General features: G+C 62.5%; 1 protein-coding gene across 6 annotated transcripts in view; it reads right to left on the bottom strand.

Annotated features, from left to right (window-relative positions):
• Positions 1-23,563, bottom strand: part of LRP1 (LDL receptor related protein 1) — an 89,174-nt gene that overhangs the window by 8,674 nt on the left and 56,937 nt on the right. For 4 of the 6 annotated variants that reach the window (XR_008744993.1, XM_055792175.1, XM_055792178.1 and 1 more), the window contains 42 exons: positions 23,162-23,293; positions 22,806-23,033; positions 22,389-22,563; positions 21,720-21,814; positions 21,350-21,499; positions 20,965-21,105; positions 20,494-20,625; positions 18,734-18,865; positions 18,349-18,483; positions 18,133-18,262; positions 17,433-17,559; positions 17,007-17,158; positions 16,711-16,835; positions 16,070-16,441; positions 14,629-14,818; positions 14,026-14,230; positions 13,647-13,839; positions 13,105-13,230; positions 12,879-13,007; positions 12,290-12,409; positions 11,501-11,614; positions 10,910-11,059; positions 10,478-10,612; positions 9,820-9,936; positions 9,454-9,582; positions 8,858-8,980; positions 8,287-8,427; positions 8,015-8,202; positions 7,578-7,761; positions 7,269-7,354; positions 6,778-6,897; positions 6,220-6,407; positions 5,771-5,976; positions 5,342-5,530; positions 4,977-5,125; positions 4,395-4,488; positions 3,885-4,001; positions 3,655-3,774; positions 3,022-3,144; positions 2,510-2,635; positions 2,036-2,152; positions 58-164 (listed from right to left, as the gene is read on the bottom strand). Coding sequence is in view for 5 of the 6 variants with exons in the window: in XM_055792175.1 (XP_055648150.1) it covers positions 58-164; positions 2,036-2,152; positions 2,510-2,635; positions 3,022-3,144; positions 3,655-3,774; positions 3,885-4,001; positions 4,395-4,488; positions 4,977-5,125; positions 5,342-5,530; positions 5,771-5,976; positions 6,220-6,407; positions 6,778-6,897; positions 7,269-7,354; positions 7,578-7,761; positions 8,015-8,202; positions 8,287-8,427; positions 8,858-8,980; positions 9,454-9,582; positions 9,820-9,936; positions 10,478-10,612; positions 10,910-11,059; positions 11,501-11,614; positions 12,290-12,409; positions 12,879-13,007; positions 13,105-13,230; positions 13,647-13,839; positions 14,026-14,230; positions 14,629-14,818; positions 16,070-16,441; positions 16,711-16,835; positions 17,007-17,158; positions 17,433-17,559; positions 18,133-18,262; positions 18,349-18,483; positions 18,734-18,865; positions 20,494-20,625; positions 20,965-21,105; positions 21,350-21,499; positions 21,720-21,814; positions 22,389-22,563; positions 22,806-23,033; positions 23,162-23,293 (6,212 nt within the window). In the remaining variant the exon portion in view is untranslated. The remainder of the gene's footprint in view (positions 1-57; positions 165-2,035; positions 2,153-2,509; positions 2,636-3,021; positions 3,145-3,654; positions 3,775-3,884; positions 4,002-4,394; positions 4,489-4,976; positions 5,126-5,341; positions 5,531-5,770; positions 5,977-6,219; positions 6,408-6,777; positions 6,898-7,268; positions 7,355-7,577; positions 7,762-8,014; positions 8,203-8,286; positions 8,428-8,857; positions 8,981-9,453; positions 9,583-9,819; positions 9,937-10,477; positions 10,613-10,909; positions 11,060-11,500; positions 11,615-12,289; positions 12,410-12,878; positions 13,008-13,104; positions 13,231-13,646; positions 13,840-14,025; positions 14,231-14,628; positions 14,819-16,069; positions 16,442-16,710; positions 16,836-17,006; positions 17,159-17,432; positions 17,560-18,132; positions 18,263-18,348; positions 18,484-18,733; positions 18,866-20,493; positions 20,626-20,964; positions 21,106-21,349; positions 21,500-21,719; positions 21,815-22,388; positions 22,564-22,805; positions 23,034-23,161; positions 23,294-23,563) is intronic. The other 2 variants (XM_055792177.1, XM_055792179.1) reach the window with 1 other exon arrangement.

Below are 23,563 nucleotides of genomic sequence, written 5' to 3'. Positions count from 1 at the left end.
GCACGTGTCCTCACTCCCACACGTGCTGGCAGGGAGCCCCTGCCCTCGGTGCCATACCTCATCAGAGCCATCCGCACAGTCATGGTCCCCATCGCACTTCCACCTGCCGGCAATGCAGCGGCCGTTGGCGCAGGAGAACTCGCTCTCTGAGCAGGGCCGGGGTGCTGGGGGCAGAGAACACAGAGCATCCCCCTGAGCGTGGGCTGCAGGCAGGGCTGCGAGGGCAGAAGGTCTCCCTGGCCAACAGCGTGGGGGGGGGCACAGGCTGGCACAGACACACGTCCGGTGGCACTGGGGACAGGGTGGGGTGCAAGCAGAGCCAGGGGAACTGCCAGAGAGGGGCATGGCTGATACCACCTCCCAGCCCCCTTCCCATCCCACTCCCCATCCCACTCCAGGGCTCCCAGCTCCCTGCAGGGAATTTTTTTTTTTTTTTTTTTTGGGGGGGGGGGGGGGGGGCGGTACTATGGCCATACAGACTCGCTTCTGGCAGCTTTCCGGCTGCGTGTGTCCTGCATGTTATTCTCCACCGAAGGCAGCACCAGCCCCACAGGTCCCTGTTGCCCCTGTCGCTGCCCCACCAGCAGCTGCAGGCAGGAGAGGCAGCGGCACCCTGGCCAGTCTGGCAGAGCCAGCCCCCCCAGCCCCCCTTGCAGGGCACGGGGACAGACTCCCCCACAGAGCTCAATGCACCTGGTACCAAATCCATCTGCAGGAGGAGGGCACACGGCACACCCTCCCACCCAGGACAGCTCTTGGGACCCTTCCCCTCCCCACTGCCCCAGGGCAGGCGGCAGAACTGTAGGGGAAGGGGGGGCTGCACAGGGGGCGTCCAGCTGGAGCAGGAAGGGTCAAGGTGGGGACAGACTTTGGAGCCAAGTGTGAGCCATGCATGGCCCCGGTAGTGGAGGCAGCAGGGTTGGACCCTCCCCAGCTGCAGCTCCAGTGGAGGGAGACGCTGGTGCTGATGCTCAGTAAATCTGCCTGGGTTGTCCAGTCCTGACCCCTCTGCCCTCACCTAGAATTTATTGTCTCCATTGATTTTAGTGAGACTGCACACAGAATTAAAAGATTTTGGCAGGAACCTACCTCTGAGCGCCCCATAACGACAGTATGAAAATGGAGAAAAACATAAGATGAAGTGAAATGGCACAAACTCAAAAACACGACATGAAATCAACAGAAAAGAAAAAGAAGTTGCACCCTAGAGAGCTGCAGGGAGACAGAGGGACCCAGGGCAGGCACTGCATGGTGGGATGAGCATCTGGCTCTGCCCGGGACCCTGCAGCTGGCAGCAGACCCCGGTGCCATCCCGTGGGCAGCTTGAGCCCCTCTGGAGGGGCAGGACCAGGCTCCTGCCCACAGCACAGCCCCAAGAACTGCCTCATCCACACAGACCGTCACGGTCCTCCGCTGCTCAGTGGGGCGGGCACTGGCACAGCTCCGCTAACAAGCAGTAACTCATTAAGGGGCAGCAATTTGACCGTCTGCCATGGCTTCTGGCGACCAGCCGCCTTCCCGCACACTGGTCCAGGTCCAGGTTTGTGACCTGGGTTCAGGTGGTTTCACAGCTCTCCCCGCAAAGGCTCAGTGTGTCCCCAGTGCCTTCCCAGGCCAAACCATTTCACAGGGTGCTGCCTGCCAGGCTGGGGCCAAAGCGTGGGGCGATGCTCTAAAGCAAAGCTGCTTCACCGTTCGTGGGACCAGGCTCCTGCAAGCCCCACGGGTGAGCACGGCCACACAGGACCTGTGGCTGCCGGCCGGGGAGGGCACTGGGTTCACCTCCTGCCTTTCCTCTATCCCACTTGGGGCTCCTCCTGAGAACAGCCCGCAGCCGAGCCTGGCTGTGGGACCAGCCTAGCCAGACCCAGGTCCCGGGGGAGAAGGCTGCTCCCCACCACCAGCCCCAGTCAGCCTGATGCTCCCCCCGTAGCTGGGGGCACCGGCAGACAGAGGGGCTGTGGGACCTGAACCGCTCCCCTCCCCAGTGCACAGCCAGCGCCCAGGATAGCAAAGGCTTGAAGGCGGCACATACTGCAGCTCTCCTCATCCGAGTTGTCCCCGCAGTCATTGTCATAGTCGCACTGCCAGCGACCTGGCACGCAGCGGTTGTTCTTGCAGCGGAACTGGTAGGGCTCACAGGTGCGTTCGTCTGGGTGGGATGAGACAGGGACAGGCATCAGCATTGCCCCCACAAGGGGAGGGATGGCCACACCAGCTAGCAGAGCGGGCAGTGCTGCTCTCCGCCAGCCGCCCTCCGACCCAGCCTGGCCCTGGCCCCCGTGGTTTGCAAAAAGGAGCAGCTGAAACTTCGCCCAGCCCCAGGCACACCGGGGAGGGGGAGGGGACAGAGTGCCAGGGCAGCCCGACCCTTGGGGAAGGGGCACGAGATGCTCTCTGGGGCACACCGGGGAGGGGGAGGGGACAGAGTGCCAGGGCAGCCCGACCCTTGGGGAAGGGGCACGAGATGCTCTCTGGACTCGTCTCCCCAGCCCCAGCTCCCACTCACCGCATTCCTCCTTGGGCTCATCAGACCCGTCCCCGCAGTCGTCCTCCCCGTCACACTTCCAGCGTGCTGGGATGCACCGGCCCGAGTCCTTGCACCGGAACTCGTCCACACCACACGTCATTTGTGCTGGCGGGGAGAAACAGGGTGACGTGGACATGGGGAGGGGGGGTTACAATGCGGGAGCACGGCCAGGCACATTTCTTCCTCTGCAGGGCTGATGAACACCCTGTGCCAGCAGCCTGGAACTCACTGCAGCACCCCTGCTTGGAGCAGGGCAGGCAAGATTCTCCCTTCAAGCAGTTCTCCGGGGAGAGGTCAGAGAGAGGAGTATCTCAGCGGGACAGACCCAGGCAGAGCCACCACCCCACCACCCACTGCCCGCAGCACCCGCAGGGACTGAGCAGGGACCTGCCATCCCACAGGCAGAGACACACAGACGTGACCGGCTGTGGGCGAGCTCCAGGTTTTGGTGGGGCCAGACCCACACCCCCCACCCCACGCAGGTGTCTTACTGCAGTTGGCAGGTTCATCTGAGCCATCCACACAGTCGTTGTCCCGGTCGCACACCCAGACGCGGGGGATGCAGCGCTTGGTGATCGCGCACTGGAACTGGTTGGGGGCACAAGTCACCTCCGCTGCAGGAGGGAGAAGCAGAGTCAGGAGCGGCAGCAGGGCAGGCAGGGGTCTGCCAGCCACCATCCCACAGAGCACAGAGGCACGCAGCCACTCTGGGCATCACAAGTATCTGGCCATGCTTGGTGACCACGTGCACGAGAAGGGAGGGGAGCAGAGCCCGGTGGTGTCCCCAGAGGACTTGACCAGCTGCAGGGACACAGGGCAGGAGGCACAAAATCCCTCAGGTGTGCAGCGGGCTCAGTGCAAATCCACAGCAAATACTGAACTTGCCCCACTCTGAGGGATTTAAGGATTTTGTTTCCACTAGGAAACAGAAGTGTGACAGTGGATAGTGGCTCTGTGCAGAGCAGAGGTAAGGAGAAAGCCCCATGTCCAGGAGCAGGACCACCCAGAAGCCAGCCGGCAGAGAAGCCGATACCCAAATACACAGATCTGATGCAGCACTGAACTCCTCACCCCTAATCGTACATGCTCCCCATCCTTAACACGCTTAACAGGTCCCCACTTACGGCAGTCCTTCTCATCCTCGCCGTCACCGCAGTTGTCCTGACCATTGCAGCGGAAAATGCCGGGGATGCAGCGGTTGGTGTTGGTGCATTTGAACTGGCTGGGCAGACAGACGTGGATATCTGGGGAGGGAGGCAGCACGGTCAAAAGCTGACACGCTGCATCTCTGCTCTGCCGGGATGCTGCAGCCCTGCTGGGGTTTGAGGGCTGCGAGGGGATGTGGAGAACCTACCACAGTTGGCTTCATCTGAGTTGTCCTGGCAGTCGTTGTCACCATCACAGATGAAGGCTGGGTTGGTGCAGATCCCAGTGGAGCACTGGAACTGCCCTGGCCTGCATTTGAACTCAGCTGTGGGGTGGGTAAGACAGGGTGAAAGGTTTGCTCTGGGGAACATTTTCAGAGCAAACTTTAACCTCCCACTTTCCCCTCGGGGGTCCTCAGCAGGGACTAAGCAACCAGCACCCAACCCTGGGCTCTGGTGCAGCGAAGGGGCAGCTCCGCTCCGAGAGCAGCAGGGGGGCAATACCCCACGCAGGGATAGTGTCTACCCCGCCGTTCTCCAAGCCCTTTAGTGGGGTAACCCCTGTTCCCACCAGAGCTGAGTGGGGAGCAGCAGCAGGGCTTTGGGGGACCAGCACCAGGCTGACAGCACAGAGATGCCGTAGGGCTGGCAAGAGCCAGGCAGGGGGGGCCGGGGTGCTGGGACACCGTGGGCTGTGGTCAGCCCCGCTCGGCACTCACGGCAGTCCTCCGGCTCATCTGAACGGTCCCCGCAGTCGTCCTCGGTGTCGCATTTCCACCAGAAAGGGATGCACTTGTCGTTCTTGCAGACAAACTGCAATGGGGAGAGAGACAAGCTTGTGAGGGTGGCTGGGAATGGGGAGGGAGGACCCCAGAGGGCTTTGTCCCCAGGGAACGCTGCCGAGGGCACCGATCTCTGTGCTGTCCCTTCCCAGGCGCCCCCAGGACACTCTGCCCTGACCCGGAGCAAGGCCTTAACCCTGAGCCCACCCTCCACAGCCTCTGGAGCTGGAGGGATGGAGAGGAGCAGGCAGAAGATCGCTCCAGAGCCAGAGGGTCTCTGGCTCCCCAGGGCACCCCCAAACCACTGCAGTCTGTACGTGCTGGGAAGTGCCACAGGAGGGAGGTGCTGCCCGCGCCTTCCGTGAGCTCCCCAGCACCAGCTGCGCTGCCCGAGGCGCTGGGACCTGGTGAAACCACGGCAGGAGGGATGCGCACCAGCACAGGCACACGGTTGCCACAGGGTGCATGTCCATGCAGGCAGGGGCGGGCAGGGGCAGGCAGGGGCGGGCAGGCTGTTACCTGGCTGGCCGTGCAGTTGGAGACGCAGGTTTTGCCATCGCTGCCCAAGTAGAAGTTGGTGGGACAAGCACACTTGTGCCCCCCGCCTGGCGAGAGGAGGCAGAGGTTGCTGCAGCCGGCGTTGTTGGTCTTACAGGGATGGTTGGGAACTGGGGAGAGCAGGGAGACAACCATCAGTCACACCAAGACAGGGGACCCTCAGGGCGGCATGTGAACCCCCAGCTGCGACACCCTCCTCGCCACACACCGCCCTTCTGCACGCCCTGCCCAACCTTTGCACATCGCCCCAGCCCCAGCCTCCTGCCCAGGGCTGCTCTGCGCTGCCAGGACCACCCCAGCCCCGCAGCCCCTGCCCCACGGCTCACCATCGGGCTGGCGGTAGGGGTGGTAGATGTGGATGTCCATGGGGCGGTGCAGCGTGCTGATCAGCAGGGTCTTGTTGGCTCCCGTAGTCTTGTGGGCCCGGTTGATGGACTTGGTCTCCCAGTCAGTCCAGTAAATGAAATCCTCAAAGAGGGTGAGCGCAAAGATGTGCGGGATGTCCTGGCTCAGTACTGCGAGGGGGAGCGGACGGCTCAGCAAGGGGCTGCCCCACGCCACCCCTCCCTCAGCGCAGCCTTTCTGCAGGGACAGCTCAGCCAGGGAACACACCTTGTCCCCCGCTCAGAGGCACAGAGGAGCTGCCAGAGCTGGGGACCGTCTCCAGCAGCCCTGGCTCCTGCTCCTGAGACCAATCCAAAGCCCGCACCCCACAAAGGCCTGCTGGCACCCCAGGGGCCCCGGCGCACTCTCACCCGTGTGCCGGTTGGAGCCATCCAGGCTGGCAAACTCGATGTAGTCCTCCCGCGCATCAGCCCAATAGATCCGGCTGTTGATGTAGTCGAGGGTGAGGCCGTTGGGCCAAGTTATCTTGGTGTCGACGATGACACTGCGGTTGGTACCATCCATGCCAATCTTCCCGATGAGGGAGTGGTCCCCCCAGTCTGTCCAGTATAGGTAACTGGGGGTGAAAGAAGAGTAGAGGGAGGCTGACTTCAGCCCAAGCCACAGCAGCAGCCGCACTCTGCCCGTCATGCAGCTAAATCGAGGTGCCTGGGGCTGTGGGTGCAGGGCAGGGAGAAGCAGCCAGGTGTCCCGGTGGCAACGAGGGAAGGTCCCATCCCATCTCCCAGCCCCCAGGACTATGGCAAGGCAGCAGCCCTCTCCCTGCACAGGGAAGGGTCCAGGTCCCCCAGGCTCTCACCCATTCTGCACATCCACCACCAGCGCCCGGGGCTCACGCAAGCCCGAGTTCACCAGCACGGTGCGGTAGGCGCCGTTGAGCTTTGACACCTCGATGGTGTCCCGACCTTTGTCGCACCAGTAGAGGTTGCCTCCCACCCAGTCCACAGCCAGCCCATCGGGGTTGCTGAGGCCAGTGCGGTGGAGAACCTGTTGGGAGAAAAGAGACGGTGGGGCTGGACAGGGAGAGCCAGGTCCTGCCCTGGTCCCTCAGGGATGACAACATCCCCCCTTCCCCAGCACACTGCCCCCACTCCTGCCCAGCGCCCTTTCCTCACTCCTCTCTCCCCTCAGCCCTCCCTGCCCACTGCTTTGGGGCAGCCTGGAGCCAGCCTCTGATGAGGATGCTGCTGCAACACATCCCTGCAGCAACTGGGCTGATGCCCCGAGCCCAGCGATGACCCTACAGCAGGGCTTGTGCCCACTTCCCCCGTGTCTGGGGGGGTCTGGGCCTCTTCAGGCAGCCGGGCAGGAGGTGGGTGAGGACCGAGGGTGCCCAAGGGGCTGCCTCAGCCCCCACCTGAACGTTGCTCCCGTTGATGTGCATGCGGCGGATCATGCTGCCCTGTGTGGTGACATCTGTCCAGTAGATCATCTGCTCCCGATAGTCGAAATCCAGAGCCACGGCATTGTTCAGCCCCTGGGAGAGAGGCAGAAGTGTTGCATGAGCCTTGCCTCCCAGCACTGGGTCGTGGGGGCTTTACAAATACCAGTGAGGCCCCAGCCTCAGCTCCCGGTCCCTGCAGCAGAGGAGTTACAAGCACCTACAGACAGCTGTCGTGCAGCCCCAACCTTATAAGATCTGCTACCCAAGAGCTACTGTTTACACGTGACCTCCTGTATGCTCATAGTGGAAGCTGTTGTTTATACATGATCGACCACCTGCCTGGGAAGCCAAGAGCCCAAACCCCCGAGGCCGGCAGGTCTCGTGCCCTGCAGGGCCCCTCTCCCACCCCAAACCCCTGGCCATGGGGGGCCCGTGCCCCCTCCTGCTCCCAGCTCCCCCCGCACCTGCTTGAGCAGCATGTAGTTGGAGCCATCCAGGTTGAGCTTCCTCAGGTAGTACCGGTTGGCAAAGATGAGGAAGGGCTCTTCATCTGCACAGGGAAACCACGAGACATGTCAGGGAAGCACCGCTGGGACGTGGGCAGATCCCCTGAGGACCTGCCGCCCTCCCTGCCCCACTGCTTCCCAGCTCTCCTTCATGAGTTGGGTGCAGCTACTTCGCCTTGCGGAGCACTGTGACCGACTCCAATGCCAGCGGCATCACAGGGTCACCAGAAGAGCATCCCTGACCCCGAGTCCGCTCCTGGCTCTCACCTGTGACAGCTTTACAGCTGGTGGGGTTGTCAGGTTTGAGCTTGTAGCCGTCTATGCACAGGCACTTGTAGCTCCCCAGAGTGTTGATGCACTTCTGGCTGCAGGGGTAGGTGGTGGAGCACTCGTCGATGTCAATGCACGTCTTCCCGTCGTCCTTCAGCCGGAACCCGGGATGGCATCTACACTGCAGGAGGCAACCCGGAGCTGTTAGACATATCCAGGGCCCGCACGCTGGGACGTGACAGGCATCACCATGGCACAAGCGGGCTCAGGCACAGCCACCTTGCAGACACAAGAGCAGCACACACAAGCATGGCCAAAAATGCCTGTGTGTGCACCCCCTGCCCAGCTGGCGCAGGACAGAAGAGTGTCTGTGGAGGAGGAAGGGAGCGCGAGAGCATCCCTCCGGCCAATCCTCCAAGCCCGTGGGCCCCTACCTTGTATCCAATCTTGAGGTCTTCACACTCCTGGGAACAGCCGCTCAGCTTCTTGTTGAGACACTCGTTGATGAAGCAGTTGAGTTCATCCGAGCCGTCGGCGCAGTCGTTGTTGTTGTCGCAAAGCAGTGCCTCCGGGATGCACTTCCCATTCTTGCAGAGGAAGAAGGAGTCGTTGCACTTGTTCTCTGCAGCAGGGCGGAGAGGAGGCGGCAGTGATCAGTGTGAGGCAGCCGGGCAGCCCCGCTCCCGGCCGCGGCCTCCGCCGGTACCTGGGCTGGTGCAGCGTGGGTTCTTGGGTGCCTCATCCGAGTGGTCATGGCAGTCAAACTCGCCGTCGCACTCCCACTGCCTGTTGCTGAGGCAGCGGCCGTTGGCGCAGCGGAACTCGTGGGGGCCACAGGTGGGGTACTCTGCGGGAGGGCAGCAGGCTCAGGCGGTGCAGCCCACAGAACGGCGGCACCGCGGCGGCTGGGCTGCACGGAGCCATGGCACGGGTGCCCAGACCCCTCTGCAGTGCGCCTCGGGATGGGGCTGCGCTGCAGGGGCCAAGGAGGTGGCACACACGGGTGGGTTTGGATCTCTCCAAAACCGCTCTGTGCCAGGGCAGATGCCCTGCAGCAGGGCTGCGGGGAGAGCTCTCCTGTGGCTCTCCAGCACCGAACCCTCCTACCCCCCCTCTCCTGGCTCCCCCTCCCCCTGCTCTCAGGCCAGACCACCCCTGAACGACGGAGACCCTTCCAAGGTCTTGTCTCAAAGCCCAGAGGACCCAGTGTGGCTGCCAGGGCCTGTGCTACAGGAGATAAAGCCCCTGCTGTCCTCGCTGGCCCTGCAGACACCTACCACACTCCGGGGACTCATCTGAGCCGTCGCCGCAGTCATCATCGTGGTCACAGACAAAGTGCTTGGGAATGCACTGGCGGTTTCTGCACATGAACTCCCGCTCGTCGCACGTGTTGTTGTACACTGCAACGAGGCATCACTGTCAGCCCCTCGCCAGGCCACGTGCTCCCCTGCCTACTCCCCAAGCCCTTTGTCTTGGGGTGCTGGGGACAAGAGCTGAGGCGCAGCCCAGCCGGGGGGCAGGGACTCCCACTCCTTCACTCCCAGCCTGAGCCCAGGTCTGTGCCCTTGTCCTGTGGCTGTGACCAGCACCCAGGCAACGTGGTGCCTTTGGCTACTGCTCTGTGGGACGATGCTCCTCCTCTCCTCACAGTCACAGAAAGGCACCCAAATGTCCCCGTGTCCAGGTCTGCTGTGACCACAGCACTGCAGCTTCCTCCTGCAAGCCTGGCAGGGAAGCGGCCAGGACAAGGCATCCCACCTGCTACCTACAGGGACCCCGGGGAGTGGGGCTAGCCCCCCTGGCAGCTCTGCCTGCTGCACTGCTCTTCTCCTGCCCTGGCCCCCCCACCACAGCCAGCCCCCTGGGGACTCACAGCAGCCAGCAGCGAGGGTCTCATCAGCTCCGTCCGCACAGTCCTTGTCTCCATCACAGAGCCAGCGCTCCGGCACGCACACGTAGGTGCCTGGGCACTGGAAGGATCCCGTGCTGCAGGTGGTCAGCCCTGGGGAAGGGAGAAGCAGGAAGGCCGGTCACCCCCACGGCTGGAAAACCGGCACTCCTGGGCTACGTGCCCCCACACCTCAGGGGCCCCGAGATACAGAATGCAGGAGAGCAGCGAGGACCACAGCACAGGAGAGCAAGGGTGGGAGAAGAGATGGGCAGAGGCAGGAGTACACAGAGATGGAGCAGCACCGCAGGCGGGGACTGGGAGAGGTCAGAGGGGCTGGAGCAGACTCACGGCAGCGGCTGTCCTCATCAGAGCCATCCCCGCAGTCGTCTGCCCCATCACACACCCACAGCTTGGAGATGCAGCGGTGGTTGTTGCACTCAAACTGCACGGGGTAGCAGAACTTGTCTGGGAGAGGAGGAGAGGAGGGGTCAGAGCTAGGGCGAGGGGGGGGGAAGGACATGGCAGCAGAGCACAGCCAGGCTGGGCCAGCTGGCCTCCAGGGCTGGAGCCCAGGGTGGTGCTGGGGCTACTGCGCGGCCAGACCTGGCAGTGCCCACACGCCGTGCTGATGGGCACTGCAGCTGCAGGACTGGTGGGGGATTCACCCTTCTGGAGGGCTGGGGAGATTCCCCAGTTCCTGAGCACCATTTGGGGTTTGTTGAAGGAGGTTGGAACTAAAAACTAACTCAAGTGAGCCGCAACTGGCCACCTTCAAAATGACCACGGACACTCGTGCATGTGCTGAGCAAAAAAATGCACAAGGACATGTGCATTGGACACAGTTAAAAGCCCAAGCTCATGGAATAGGACCACGGGGGGGGGGGGAAATCTGGAGTCTGGTCCTCGGCAAAGAGATGTCAGAGAGAGGAGAGAGTCCTGCCTTCCCTCCAGCACGCCTGTGCTTGTCACCCCACGCTATTGCCCCCAAGTCCCTTGCTCTCCCCACCCTGCCGCTCACTGCAGTGAGTCTCGTCTTCTCCATTCTCGCAGTCGTCCTCCTTGTCGCAGGTCCAAGTCATGGGGATGCACCTCCCGCTCGGGCAGGCAAAGTAATTGGCCGGACACTTGGGTTTCCTCCCGCCTGCTTTGTGAAGGAATCGTAAGGGTGGTGGCAGGGACATGTCCTGCCTCCTCCCAACCCACAGCTGCCCCACTCCGAAGCTCCGATTCCTCCCCCAAAGCCCCCTGTGATCGCACATCAACCAGCGCCCTGCAGCACCCTCCGTGCAGGAGCTGCGCAGGCGAAGGATGACGGTCCCACTGTGCAAACAAAGCGTCTGCCGCGCACACAGACCCCCAAGGGGAGCACCCGGCCAGAGGGTCGGCGTGATGTCCCTGCTCTCCCCGGCCCACCCCGCTTTCCTCTCCCCGCTCTCACCCGGGCAGTTGCGCTCATCTGAGTAGTCTCCACAGTCGTTTGCTCCATCACACACCCAGCTCGGAGCGTAGCACAGCGAGGTGTGTTCGCACTTCTGGAACGTGGTGCCCTTCACCCCCAGCTTGAAATAGCTGCTGCAGTCCGTGGCGGCTGCAAGGAACCACACCAGAAGCCCCGGGTGACGGGTGCTGCTTGCCATCAGTAGACCCCTTCGGTCCAGGTCCCATCGTGCAGCACAAGCCCTCACCCCATTGCTGACAGCCCTTCCCCGCCCCCCCCCCCCAGGCAGCAGTGAGCTGACCCTGCCTTGCGTGTGGGACCACGTTAAACAGGAGGTGCCAAGCCCAGCGCGGGGGGCTGCAGTGATGGGCTGGGGCTGCTTCCAGCCAGTGGGCTAACCTGGGCTGGCCCCTGCCGGCAGGATGGCAGCCAGGGCCCTTCTCCCTCCCCAGTTCAGCAGAAGTCCCAAAGACTGAAACAAGGTGCAGGGGGGGCCCAGGCCATGACAGAGGGCAGGAGCATCTCCAGAGCTACAGCGGGGCAGAGCTGGGGAGGCAGCAGGGAACACGGGACAGCAGCTGGGGCACTCACTGCAGTTCATTTCATCTGAAGCATCCTCGCAATCGATGAACTGGTTACAGCGGCTCGAATTCCCAATGCAGCTCCCATCTCGGCAGCGAAACTCAGTAGCAGCGCAGCTGGTTTCTGCAAGGGGGAAGCCCCCGCAGCGGGTCAGGCTCGGCTGGGGGACCCAGTGTGTACAGCCACCCCACAGCCCCCAGTCGTGCTGTGGAATTGCATGCATGAACGTAGACCCGCTGCCCGGCACCGCTATGGACCACCCGATCCTGTACCCCCAGCTCTTGTCCCCTCCTGGCTGAGGGGAGCCCGGGACCCTCCTCCGGCTCACGGACTCTGCCCGGCAGCCTGAGCTCATCTCCCGAGCTGGCCTGCCGCTGGCCGGCCTGGATGGGCTCTGGGAGGCTCCTGACCTCCCCCGCTGGTTCTGAACCATGCAGACAGGCTGATGCTGCCCTTGGGTGCCCTTTTCTCAGGAGCATGGGAGCAGTGAGGAACAGCAACACTGCCTCGCTATCGCCTTGCGTTGCTCCTGGGTGTCAAACCACGGCTCTCGGGAGGCCCTGGGTGCTGCACGGCTCTGCTCGGGAGTCCTTCCCAGCTGTCAGGGAGCGTGCTTTACAAAGCAGTCTGTGGCGTAAGCAGCACAAGTAGGATTTAGACCTTGACTCCCTGTTAAGCCCCAGCTCTGCTCTGATCCTGTCAAGCTGAAGGTAACTCCTTCCTGAAGCCTCTGTCCCTGTCCCAGACAGCTGATGGAGCCCTGGCAAGGGCTGGCTGGGAGCCAGACAGCCTGCTTACTGTTACACGGCACTTCGTCCGAATTGTCCCCGCAGTCATCCACGCCATTGCACCAGTAGCGGCTGGCGATGCAGCGCCCGTTCATGCAGTGCAGGTAACCCTTCTTGCACTTGCGGCTGCCTGCGAGGGAGGAGGAGGAGGAGGAAGAGGTGAGCGCGAGGGGAGGGCTGGCACCCCCGTGTGTCTCAGCTCCTCAGGGACCAGGGACCCTTCAGCAAGGGAAGAAACTACAGAGGCAGGACTAGGAAGGAGGCTCCCTCGTGCTGTGCTGGCAGCATCGCAGGGTTAAGCTTGGTCTTTGCCCAGCAGAAACCCCTCGCAGCAGAGGAGCGAGGGTTGCTGTTAGAGGGAGGGTGCTGCAGCCCTCACTGCATCAGCTCAAGGTGTCCCACTCTCCAGCCTGCCCCCCAAAACTGGAAAAGGTGGGGAGTCCTTAAAGCCTGCCTGCGAACACCCAAGGGACACAAGAAGACACCCAGGAGTCGTGGCTCCCTTTGCCGAACAGAGCAGACGGCTCGAGCAGGGTGCCTGTGCGTGCTGGGGGGTGCGTGTGTGTGTTTGAGCAAAGCAGCAAGAGGAGGAACCTTACTGCAGTAGGACTGCTTCTCATCCGACTTGTCCTTGCAGTGGACCACGCCATCGCAGGTCCGGCTGAAGTCAATGCAGTCGCCATTCCCACACTCAAACTCGTCATGCACGTTGCAGGTGGAATTCAGGGCTGGGGAGGGCACGGGGAACGTCAGCTCTGCCAGGCTGAGACCGGCCTCTCCTCCCCTTCCCATCCCCATCAGCTCCCGCTTCCACCTCCCCTCCACCTTTGCAGGTGAAATCCTCCTGCAAGACGCGCTCGCCACGGCAGGAGCAGTTGACGTGTCCTTTGGGCGTGAGCAGGCAGAGATCCTGACAGCCGCCGTTGTTCACCCTGCACGGGGACAGCTCGCCTAGGAGAGACGGAGAGCAGTCACGCTGGGAACAGCCTCAGCCGTGCCTTCCCCTTGACCCCCCTGCTGGGGAGAGGAAAAGCAGGGGTTCCCCCCAGGGGCTCCAGATGGGGCGAGGGGGATGCCTGGGGTTGGGAGCATCCAGTCTCCAAGGAGATGCCCTGGGAAGAGTGTAAATGGGGCATACCCTCTCTCTCCAGCCTGCACAGGGTCTGGGGACAGGCCTTGGCGCAAGGGTCCCTAAGGGGCAACGACAGCCAGGAAGGATGGTGGGGTGGGTTCCCCCTTCCCCTGGGGAAGAGCAGCGCTGTTGGGCAGGGGGCTGAGCTGCCCGAGACGGGGGGCAGGGGTCTGGCAGAGGCAGGGGAGCAGGGGCCTGTGGTGCTGAGGCTGCAGGTGATGGGGAGCATCCTTACAGCTGTCGGTGTCGTTGGCCACGGCAATGATGCCCATGGGCTGCTGGGGGATGTCAACACGCAGCAGCTTCATGTCGGTGCCCACGTACTTGTTGGCTCGTTGCACAGCCCTGCGTACCCAGTCCGTCCAGAAGATGTAATCACCGTAGACAGCCAGGCCAAAGGGGTGCACGGGCTCCGATTTCAGGATCACCTGCCGGACATTGGCAAACCGCAAGCATGGGAGAACCTGGCTGTGGGATGCAGCCCCAGCACCACCCCAAATGCTCACCCCCCCCACACCCCAGAACAGCTCTGCTTTCCTCTGACAACGCGCCACCCCCTCATTTCGACACTCGCCGCTCCCCACCCCCGCTGCTGGAGCCAGGTCTCGACTCACGTGGCGGTGGGAGCCATCGTATTCACAGCGTTCGATTTTGTCCAGCGTGGCATCAGAGAAGTAGATCTTCTCAGCCTTGTGGTCAATGGCCAGCCCATTGGGTGTCCGTATGTCCTGGTCAATGATGATGAGGACATTGGCACCAGAGAGGGTGGCACGCATGATGCTGGGGTGCTGCTCATTCCAGTTGGTCCAGAACATCAGGCTGGAAGGGGAGAGACATGCGATGCTTTTGCAGCCCCAGCTCTCTGCTCAGCCCCCCTTCTGCTGCTGTGGGGCTTCCAGGGACTTTGGGATGGATGGGACATTGTCCCAGTATAAAAAGGGGTGGGAGGGGGATGAATGAGGCCACTGCAGCCAGCTGGGAAACACGGTACCCCATGACACCAGCCGGCCAGAGAAGGGGACAGGGCTTCTGTCTTTGCTTTGGGATACTGAAGGATGTGTGGGGAGGGAGGGCACTGCGTCTTTCCTCCCTGGGGTCCAGTACTCTGTGCTGGGAACCAGTGCTTCCTCCCCAGTGGAGAGGTGTCTGCCTGGATGCTGGCCCTGGAACCATGTGGACCCCCAGGCAGGCTGGCTGGACCAGTGATGGCCACTCACTTCTGGCACTCGTCCAGCACGAAGGCCCGGGGGTGATCATCCCCCGACATGGTGATCACGGTCTCCCTCTCGAAAGCCCCCAGGCGGCTCTGGTCCACGGTGTGGCGGGTGATGGTGGAGGTGGTGTAGCTTGTCCAGTACAGCGTGTCCCAGCCGCGGTGGTACGCCAGCCCCTCCACCGAGCCCACGTCTGCAGGAGTGGAGGACAGACAAGGGTCACATCCAGCCTGTGCTCCTGCAAGGCTGCCCGGCTCACTCCACATGCCCTGCACAGACCGTGACACTTGGACACAGCTTCTTGGGCAGCCTGAAGTTATTGTTTTTAATTACACCCCCCAAAAAATCCCTCAGGGGCCCCAGCCACTTGCCAACACTGCGCCAATGCAGCAGCACCTAAGGGGGCTCAGCAGAGCCCAGCTGATGCGGGGGCTGACAGGTGAGCTGAGACCCCAGGAGACTTTAGGGGCCTCCTGGGCAGACCTCTGCCACCCACCAGGTAATGACACTTCCCTGCAGTAAGGCTGAGTGATGTTCACCTACGATGAAACAAGAACTGGAACTTGGCTTTCAAGCTCATGCTCATCACCTCCCCTGTGCTGGCTGGACCTCGCTCCGGGTATCCCCACCCCCACAGCAGCGGCGCTGGGAGGGGAAGGGTCTCCCTCTGCCAGGGGAGAGCTGAAGCCCAGAGGCACAAAGTGACAAGATGAAGACTTGTGGCTGACCAGGAGACCTTCCCTCCAGCTCCCAGGCCAGGAACTCAAACTGTACACCCGTCCTTCCTCCCTCGTTAACGATCAGCAAAAGGTTTAATGAACCGGCTATGAGAGATGGGCCCTGCTGTCCTGATCTCAGTGATAACAGCTACCCCAAGTGCCAAATGTAAATACACTCATTAGCGAGCACATCTATAACCCTTGCTGGAGGTGCTCCCCAGTGACGCAGAGCAACAGACTTCTCAGCTGCTGCAGGAGCCAATAAACCCGACGAGTGCAAACCGAGGGCTGGAGGTGCAGACGGGGCGCGGAGCAGCAAGGTTTGCTCAGGCTCAACGGGTCTGTCTTGGAAGTCAAATGCAAACAGAGAGCAGATCCCAAGTTTGCTGCAGTGCCTTGTTTCTAGAGCAATGCATACCCATGTGCACGCCTGAGCCTCGTGATACGCTCTCCTTGCCAGGACGAGCTCTGCAGCCTGCTCCTGACACTTGCGTCCTCTACCACAGGCTGCTGCCTCTTGCAGAGGCTCCAACAGAAAGCTCACAGCTGAACCCTTAACAGCTGCCACTCAAAACGCCTCTCGAAAACACCCAAAAATGTTGATCGAGAAAAGGAATAAAAGCCCTTGGGTGAGGAAGGAGGGTGGTCAGGGAGAGGTGGTGGTGGAGAACAGAGAAGAGGGGTCTGAGGGCAGAAGCACAGGGGGGAAACCCTGCGACACTCACTCTCCACAATGGTCTTGCGCCCCGTGCCGTCGTCATTGATCTGCTGGATGTTGCCAAAGTGGATGTCGCTGTAGAATATGCGGTTGCTGCCCTTGGAGCCGTAGCGGTAGTCAAAGGCCAGGGCAATGACATTCTTCATGTGCTCCGCATCCTCGAAGGGCTTGATGGGTGCATTGAGGTTGTTCTCGTCGGACAGGTGGATGCTCTTGAGGATGGTGCGCTCTGAATACAGCAGGTAGCCATCGTAGTCCCGGCAGCTCACCCCGTCCTCAGACAGCATGCCGTGGGCGCAGGCGCACGTCCTCTGCCCGTTGCCCCGGAACAGGCAGAGCTGCTGGCAGCCCCCGTTGCTCTGGGCGCAGATGTTGGTGCCTGAGGAGGAAAGGGGGGATTGCTGGAGGGACTGGGCTCTGTGCGGAAGGATGCTCCCGCTCGGCTGCTTTTCACCCCTCCCCACTCCCAGAGGAAGCTGGAAAAGAAACGGGCTCAGCCCAGGGCACGGCACGGTTCTTTGACGAGGACACAGTGGCCCAGTTGTTTCCATCCCCCTCCTGCCCCTGCCTGCTGCAGGAGCCCAGCGCGGTGGCTGTGGGTGCTCGGCAGCACGGCACGAGGGGCTGACACCCCGCTCCTGCGCGCACCCTTCTGCCTGGCCCGGTTGAAGACTTTGATGTCCTTGAGCTGCACGCCGATCCCCGTCCGCAGGGACACCGACTCTGTGGCGTTGTCCTTGTTGCCTCTTTTGATGGAGCCATTCGCGTGAGTCCTAAGAAAGGACAGAGACACTCAGGAACTGACGGGGGGCCCACCCCAGCAGCACCCTGCGGCAGGACCCACCTCCGCCACCTTCCCCACAGCACCCACCAGCTCCCCCCACCCTCCCACACCACCGATGTCCGGGGCACCCCAGCAGCGCCGGACCCCTCGGGCACTGTACCTATCACTCCAGTAAATGTACTCCTCGAAGACTGACACTGAGAACATGTCCATGTTGTTGCTGGACAGGACAACCTCTCGGTTTTCACCCGTCTCCAGGTCGATCCGTTCAATCTTGTCTGTCCGGGCATCGCACCAGTAAAGCTTCCCATCCTGAGGGGATGAGAAAGCATCCCAGTCAGCCAGGGAGCAACACGCCGGGCTGGCACCAAGGCACCCCCTGCACCTCCCACCATGTCCGGCAGAAGGTCCCAGGGTTCACAGGATGACCACCCTGGACAACCCTCCCTGCACAGAGGGGGGCTCTAGGGAGCGAGCCGTGTCCCTGGCGGCCCCACCGGGAGGGTCACGGCTGCAGGGACCCTTGGGACCGGCACGTTCCCTGCCAGGCCCCAGCGCGGCACCATCCCCCAGCTGGTGGCTGTACCTCGTAGTCGACGGAGATCCCATTGGGCCAACTGATGCTGACGTTCACCAGCACCATCCGCTCGGTCCCGTCCAGGCGCGACCGTTCGATGCGGGGGTACTGCCCCCACTCCGTCCAGAACAGGTACCTGCAGGGGACAGCGGGGACGTGACCACAGGGCTGGCCAGAAGCAGCATCCTTGGGCATTTTGGCCATCGGAGCAGAGAAAAAAACCCTCGCTCCCTCATCCCTTTACACTGGGGCCCCAGTCCAGTCCCCCGGTGACCTGCCAGCCTCCCGGTCGCTGCGTGCTTGCAGACCGTGCTGCAGCTGGGGAAAGGAGTGCTCCGCTGCAGATGGATGCAGCCCAGAAACCAGCCTGTGTGCCAGGGACATAAGGTGTCCATCCCTCCTGGACCCAAACCACTCTTCTCTCCCTGTGGCTCCATCCAAAGCTGGAGCCGGTCTGGGGGCACTCCACTTGGATGTCCTGAGGTGTTGGCACTCACAAAGTCACAGGGAGCTCCCAGGAAGCTCAGCCCATCAGTGAAACCGTGTTAAACCCAGCTGCTTTGGACACCAGGGGCTGGTCCCTTGGTGTGCCAGGAGACCTACAAGTTCTTCTCCACTGCGTGCAAACTGCACAGTTCTGCTGGGAGGGTGCCAGGGGTCTCTGCTGTGTGCCCACCCCGTCCCCGGGCAGCTTTGTGCGGTGTCTCACCCCTTCTCCGGATGGACCGTGATGGCCCGTGGCTTGTCCAGCCCCTGCGAGATGACCACATAGCGGAAGGACCCGTTCAGCCTGGCCACCTCGATGACGTCAAAACCTTGGTCCGTCCAGTAGATGTTTCCTGCAGAGAGGGGATGGTGAACACCCACGCGAGCCCCGCTCTCCTGCTACCCACCCGCTCCTCCCTGCTCCGGAGCCCCGTCTCACCAGCAATCCAGTCCACGGCGATGCCCTCCACGCGGCCAATGCCATTGGTGACGACATCCTCCCGCCACGTCTGGTCCCGCTTGGCTCGGCTAATGGTGCTCAGACCCATGTCCACCCAGTAAATCGTGTCGTTCTCTGAGAGGGGCCAGGCAGGAGAGCAGGTGTCAGCGACCACCTCCAAGTCACCCCAAGGGTGGCACAGACCCGGGCTGAGCCGCCCTCCAGGGCCCTGGCGTGGGGACCCGAAACCCTCCCTCGCCCGGAGCTGCCAAGGGGAGATGCTCTACAGCAGAGCAGTGCCAGGAGGGTCCAGTGATGGTCCCCCTCGCATTCCCCCTCTGTGACCTCTCTGGCCCTGCTGTCCTGCTCCCAGCCCCCACATCACCTGCATGGAAGTCGATCCCCACGGCCAGGGAGGTCCCCGATACGGGCACGAGAGCATCTGACTTGTCGTTGGGGTCCAGGGGAATGCCACGGATCCCCTCATGGACCGAATACAGGAGGAAGGAGCCGACACCTGCGACACAGATGTGGGGACAGTCAGATGCGTCACACAAACCACACACTGTCCCTTCAACAGAGAACCACAACTCACGGAAAACTGCAACAGCAGCTCCGTGGAGGAGTACAAGCCTGGCGGGGCTGGTGGGAGGGCTCGACCCTGCCGTGACAGCAGCACCACAAGTCTCTGGCCTAGACAGATGGTCCAGGACAGCAGAGGAGCAGGCAGGGCAGGGCTGAACTGAGCTGGCTGGACCTGCCGGCAGGCTCTGCGGCTGCCTGAAGCATCCCTGCACAGGCAGCTCCTACGCCCACCCCGAGGCTGACTCCGAGGCTGACGCATGTGAGACGTGGGCTGGCAGCGCAAGCGGCAGCTCCGCAGGCAGCTGGGGAGGTGGCAGGGGAGGCAGTCCTGCCGGACACTGAGTGCCTGATATTGCCCACGGTGCTTGTGGTCAGGGGGTGACATGCTTGCGTGGGCAGCACGTGCCTGGTACGCTGCAAAGGCTATGCAGCACCGTGGTTTCTCACGGAGGGAGGGATGCTCCTGCTTCACTTGGGTCCCCATGCAAGGCAGGACTAACTGGGCTGAACATAAGGAGCAAACTTCTCCGTGAGCAGGACGGGATGGCTTTCACTGCCACACCGCGTAGGGGAAGGAATGGCGAACCTTGTGGAAAGAGGGCAGGGAAGAACCCGCTCCAAACCCAGCACGGACATAGTCAGGGATGATGTTTTTGATGGCTGGGGCAGGAACCCACCAACAGCCGCAAAGCCCTTCCCGGCTCTGCTCTGCGGAGGGGCTGTGCTCCGGCTGGTCCTGCCCAGACCTCCCTGGAGGCTGCGAGCCCCAGATCCAACATCTGAGCTGCTCAAGGGGCCCTGACCCACAGCAGCGCAGGGGAGGCACGAGCAAGGCCCCTTCCCAGAGCCACCTCCACTCCCGAGTGCTGGCAAAGCCTCTGCGCTGCATCTGGGTCAGGGCAGCGCTTGTTATTCAGTCCCTGCCCTGACCCAGATGGTGCAGCAGCTCTGCCAGCCCCCTCCAAAAACACCAAGAACATTTTGCACACAAACAGCCTTTCAGAGGCCCTGGCAGTGACCGGGGAGCAGGGGGGGGCTCTTCCCTCCCAAGGGAGATGGTGGCAAACCAGGACTAGGGATCTGCAGGGCAAATGCTGCCCAGCCCCGTTCCCGGTGATTGCGGTGTCAGCGACCCGGTTCTCCTGCCGACACCAAGGGTTTCACCTCTTCTTTGAGGGCTCCCACCGTGCAGTCCTGTTCACCTCCTCCCGCTAAACCCAGGGCTCGGTGCCCGCACGTTGCCCCCGCACTCATTGCTGCCAGCCCCTCACAGGGACAGCCCATGTGAGGGTCTCGCTGCGGCCCAAGCTCACAGCATCTTCTGAGCCCCCCAGCATCCCTCTGACCCTCAGCATCCCTCCGCAGCACTGCTGGGTGCAGGGCAGTCGGGAGGAGCCTGTACGCAGCCAGAGCGAGCAGCTACCAGCACCATGCCGGCACGCACGCCTTGCTCAGCCGCGCAGCACCACGCAATGCAGGCAGAGCTGCAGCATGCAGCACACACGGCTGGGGAAGGCTGAGGGGTAACAGGGGTGAGGGGACCAGGACAGGCACACTCACCTTCGCAGGACTGCTGCCCGCTCTTCAGGCTGTAGCCCGCGGTGCACATGCAGGACCGGGAGGTCTCAGAGGTGGGGAGACAGAGCTGTGAGCAGTCGCCGTTGTTCAGGCTGCAGGGGTTGGTCCCGGTTGCTGCAGAGAGAAGAGGGAGTGAGGGGCAGCCGGGGCCAGGGCAGAGCCGTGGGGCAGCTGGGGGCCAGGGCAGAGCCACTGGGGATGCGGCTGCCTGGGGAGAGGCGGCGGCAGCGGGGCCAGCGCCGCTCAGGGCAGCCACACAAGATGCCACACTCTGCACCAGCTGGCAGGAGCCTGGTGTGAGGGCGAGGGCCAGGCTTGGGCCAGCAAGAAAGGATGGGGTCAGCCGGCCAACCGGCCACCATGGGCCAGCCGCTGGCCCCACTGGCACTGTGGCGGAGCGGAGGAGCCACCGTTTGGCCCTGCAGGGTCTGTGGCCCTGGGCCACGCGCTCACCTTGCTGGATGCTCTCATCGTACACCTTCATGTGCATCACCAGCGTGGTGCTGTTGCGTAGCACTGTCACCTCCGACCCGTCCTTCTTGTTGCAGGTGCCCATCCTCTCGGAGGCCTGGTCAGCCCACCACAGCTTGTTGCCTGGGAGGAGAAGGCAGGAACATGCAGCAGCTTTCCCCCTCCCCTCCCGCCCCAGCAGCAAAGAGCGGTGGCTCCACACAGATCTACACGCGATGGCCTGGAAAAAGGAGTCCGAGCTCAGCCTTTGGTGGAGAAGCACCCCCTCCACAGCTGCTGGGGGTGGCAAGGAGCAGTCTGTGTTTGGGCAGGGCCGGGAGAAAGGGAAAGGGTTTCATGAAGCCCCCATCACCCTGCCAGCTCTCACCCATGATGGCCAGGGCGGTCGCCTTGCTCAGCTGACTCTTCACGGACTCGATCACCTCCAGGTTGCTGCCGTCCAGGTTGCATCTGTTGATGGTGCCGTTGCCGGAGCTGATCCAGTACAGCTTGCTCTCTGGGTAGTCGATGGCCAAGCCTGGAAAGCAAGGGACCGTCACTGAGGAGCACGCGGGGACCATCACCGCCTGGGAGGTGGGATGGGACCGGCAGACGGGGTGACAGGCACACGAGGTCAGGGTGACCCAGCACAAGCCACCCACCAGCCCCCCAGGGAGGCAGGGCTGCCAGTGGGGGCCTGAGGCTCTGCGGGCCAGCAAGGCCGGGTGGTACTGGGGGCGCGGGGGGGGTGTCCGTACCAACAGGCCCTTTCTGGCCGGTGAAGAGGAGAGTGCGGTTGCTGCCGTCCATGTTGGCCACACTGATGTTGTCCCCATCTGTCCAGTACAGCTTCCTGCACCAGTAAGGGGACGCTGAGCACGGTGGCTCCAACGGCCCCACGGAGGTGGCCCGCAGGCTATCCCCCAGCCCCCCTGGGCTCCGCCAGCCCCCCCAGCCCCAGCCTGCGGCCAGCCCTATGCTGGCCCCTCTTGCTGCACTGCCCAGGCAGCGCGCCGGCCTCCTCGCATCCACTGCTGGCACCCGCGAGGGGGTCTGGTGTTTGCAAGCACTCGTGCAGCCCTGCCCAGCAAAGCCCTGTGCACACCTGGGCTGGCCCGCGCTCAGAGATGCACGCTCATCTGCAGCCTGCTCTCCTTCACATGCACGCGTGCGTGTGCGAAAACACAGCTTGCTGCTCTGCACGCGCCAGCAGACACACGCCTCCCGAGCTGAGGCCCCATCGCCTCTCACACACCTCCTACGCGCGCTGACACATTGGGAGAGCAACCTGTTCTCTCCTCCACCGCACGCGTGCTCCATCACCATCACGCACGCAGGCACGTGTGCCTGCACATGCACCTTCTCCTCCCTCGACGCTCCTGGCCTGACCCCAGCCCCACTGGCACCGCGTGCCGCCACAGACTTACCCGTGGAGGGGGTGAACCACCAGGCAGTGAGGCTTGTCCAGCCCTTGGATCACGGCGTTCTTGAAGGAGCCGTCCAGCCGCGCCACGTTGATCTGCTTCTTGTTGGCGTCGTAGCTGGTCCAGAAGAGGTTTCTGGAAACCCAATCCACAGAGAGGCCGTGAGCGTTGGGCAGGTCTGGAAGGGAACGGAGAAGGGAGACTCGTTAGTTGAGAGAATGGGGCTGGGATGATGCTCAGAGGAAGAGGAAGGAAAGCCTCTAGTTATATATATATTTTTATATATATATATATATACACATTTATTTTTATATATAAAGTGCTTATCACCATACTGATAAACGTTCTTTGGAACTGCTCTTGACCCACTCCGGGACCTGATGGGAACAGCCGTGTGGGGCGATGCTCCTCCACACCCACCTGCAGAGACGACGGTCTCCACACCAGTGCCATTGATGAAGGCTCTCTTGATGGTCTGGGTGCGGACATCAGACCAGTAAATGCGCTGCTCCAGGGCGTCATAGTCCACCACCGTGACATTGTCAATGTCGGGCACCGTGAAGGAGATGATGTAGTTGTAGTAGGGGTTGTCAATGTCCACGCCCCGGATCTCCATCTGCCGCGCGTACAGCAGGAACTTCTTAAATTCTGGGGAGAAAGACAAGAGGGGCAGCTGTGGGACCTCTGCCTGGTCTGCAGAGCCGGCTCCGAAGCACCTGCGCATCCTGCCCCCCCCCCCCCCCCCCCAGGGTGGGATGACCTGGGCAGACCCCTACCATAGCAGGTCGTGTTGTCCTTGTCCAGCTTCATGAGGTGGGGGCAGGCACAGGACAACGTGCGGTTGTAGTTGATGAGGCAGAGGTGGGAACATGGCCCTTTGCCCCCATTGGCTTCACAGGGATTAGGAGCTGCAAAAGTGACAAGACTCAGCAACGTCCCTGTCGCAGGGGACACCAGAAGCCCCAGAGAGCTGCGGACCTCCCAGACCTTGCCCGCCCCTTGAAGAGCTCCGACCCATCAACCTCGTCACCCCAGGACACCTCTTTGCTGGGTGGCCAGGGCCACCGCGGAGCCTCTGGCTCAGCAGGGGGTGGGAAGGGGCAGCCACGGCGGTGGGAGCGGCTCCCACACGATGCTCCAAGTGGGTGTAGGTACACGCTAAGTGCCGGCACCATCTC

The sequence above is a fragment of the Falco peregrinus genome, chromosome 19 (assembly GCF_023634155.1).
Source record: "Falco peregrinus isolate bFalPer1 chromosome 19, bFalPer1.pri, whole genome shotgun sequence".
Classification (NCBI taxonomy): domain Eukaryota; kingdom Metazoa; phylum Chordata; class Aves; order Falconiformes; family Falconidae; genus Falco; species Falco peregrinus.
Note: the sequence above shows the minus strand (reverse complement) of the source record. Positions and strands in the feature narration are given on the sequence as shown.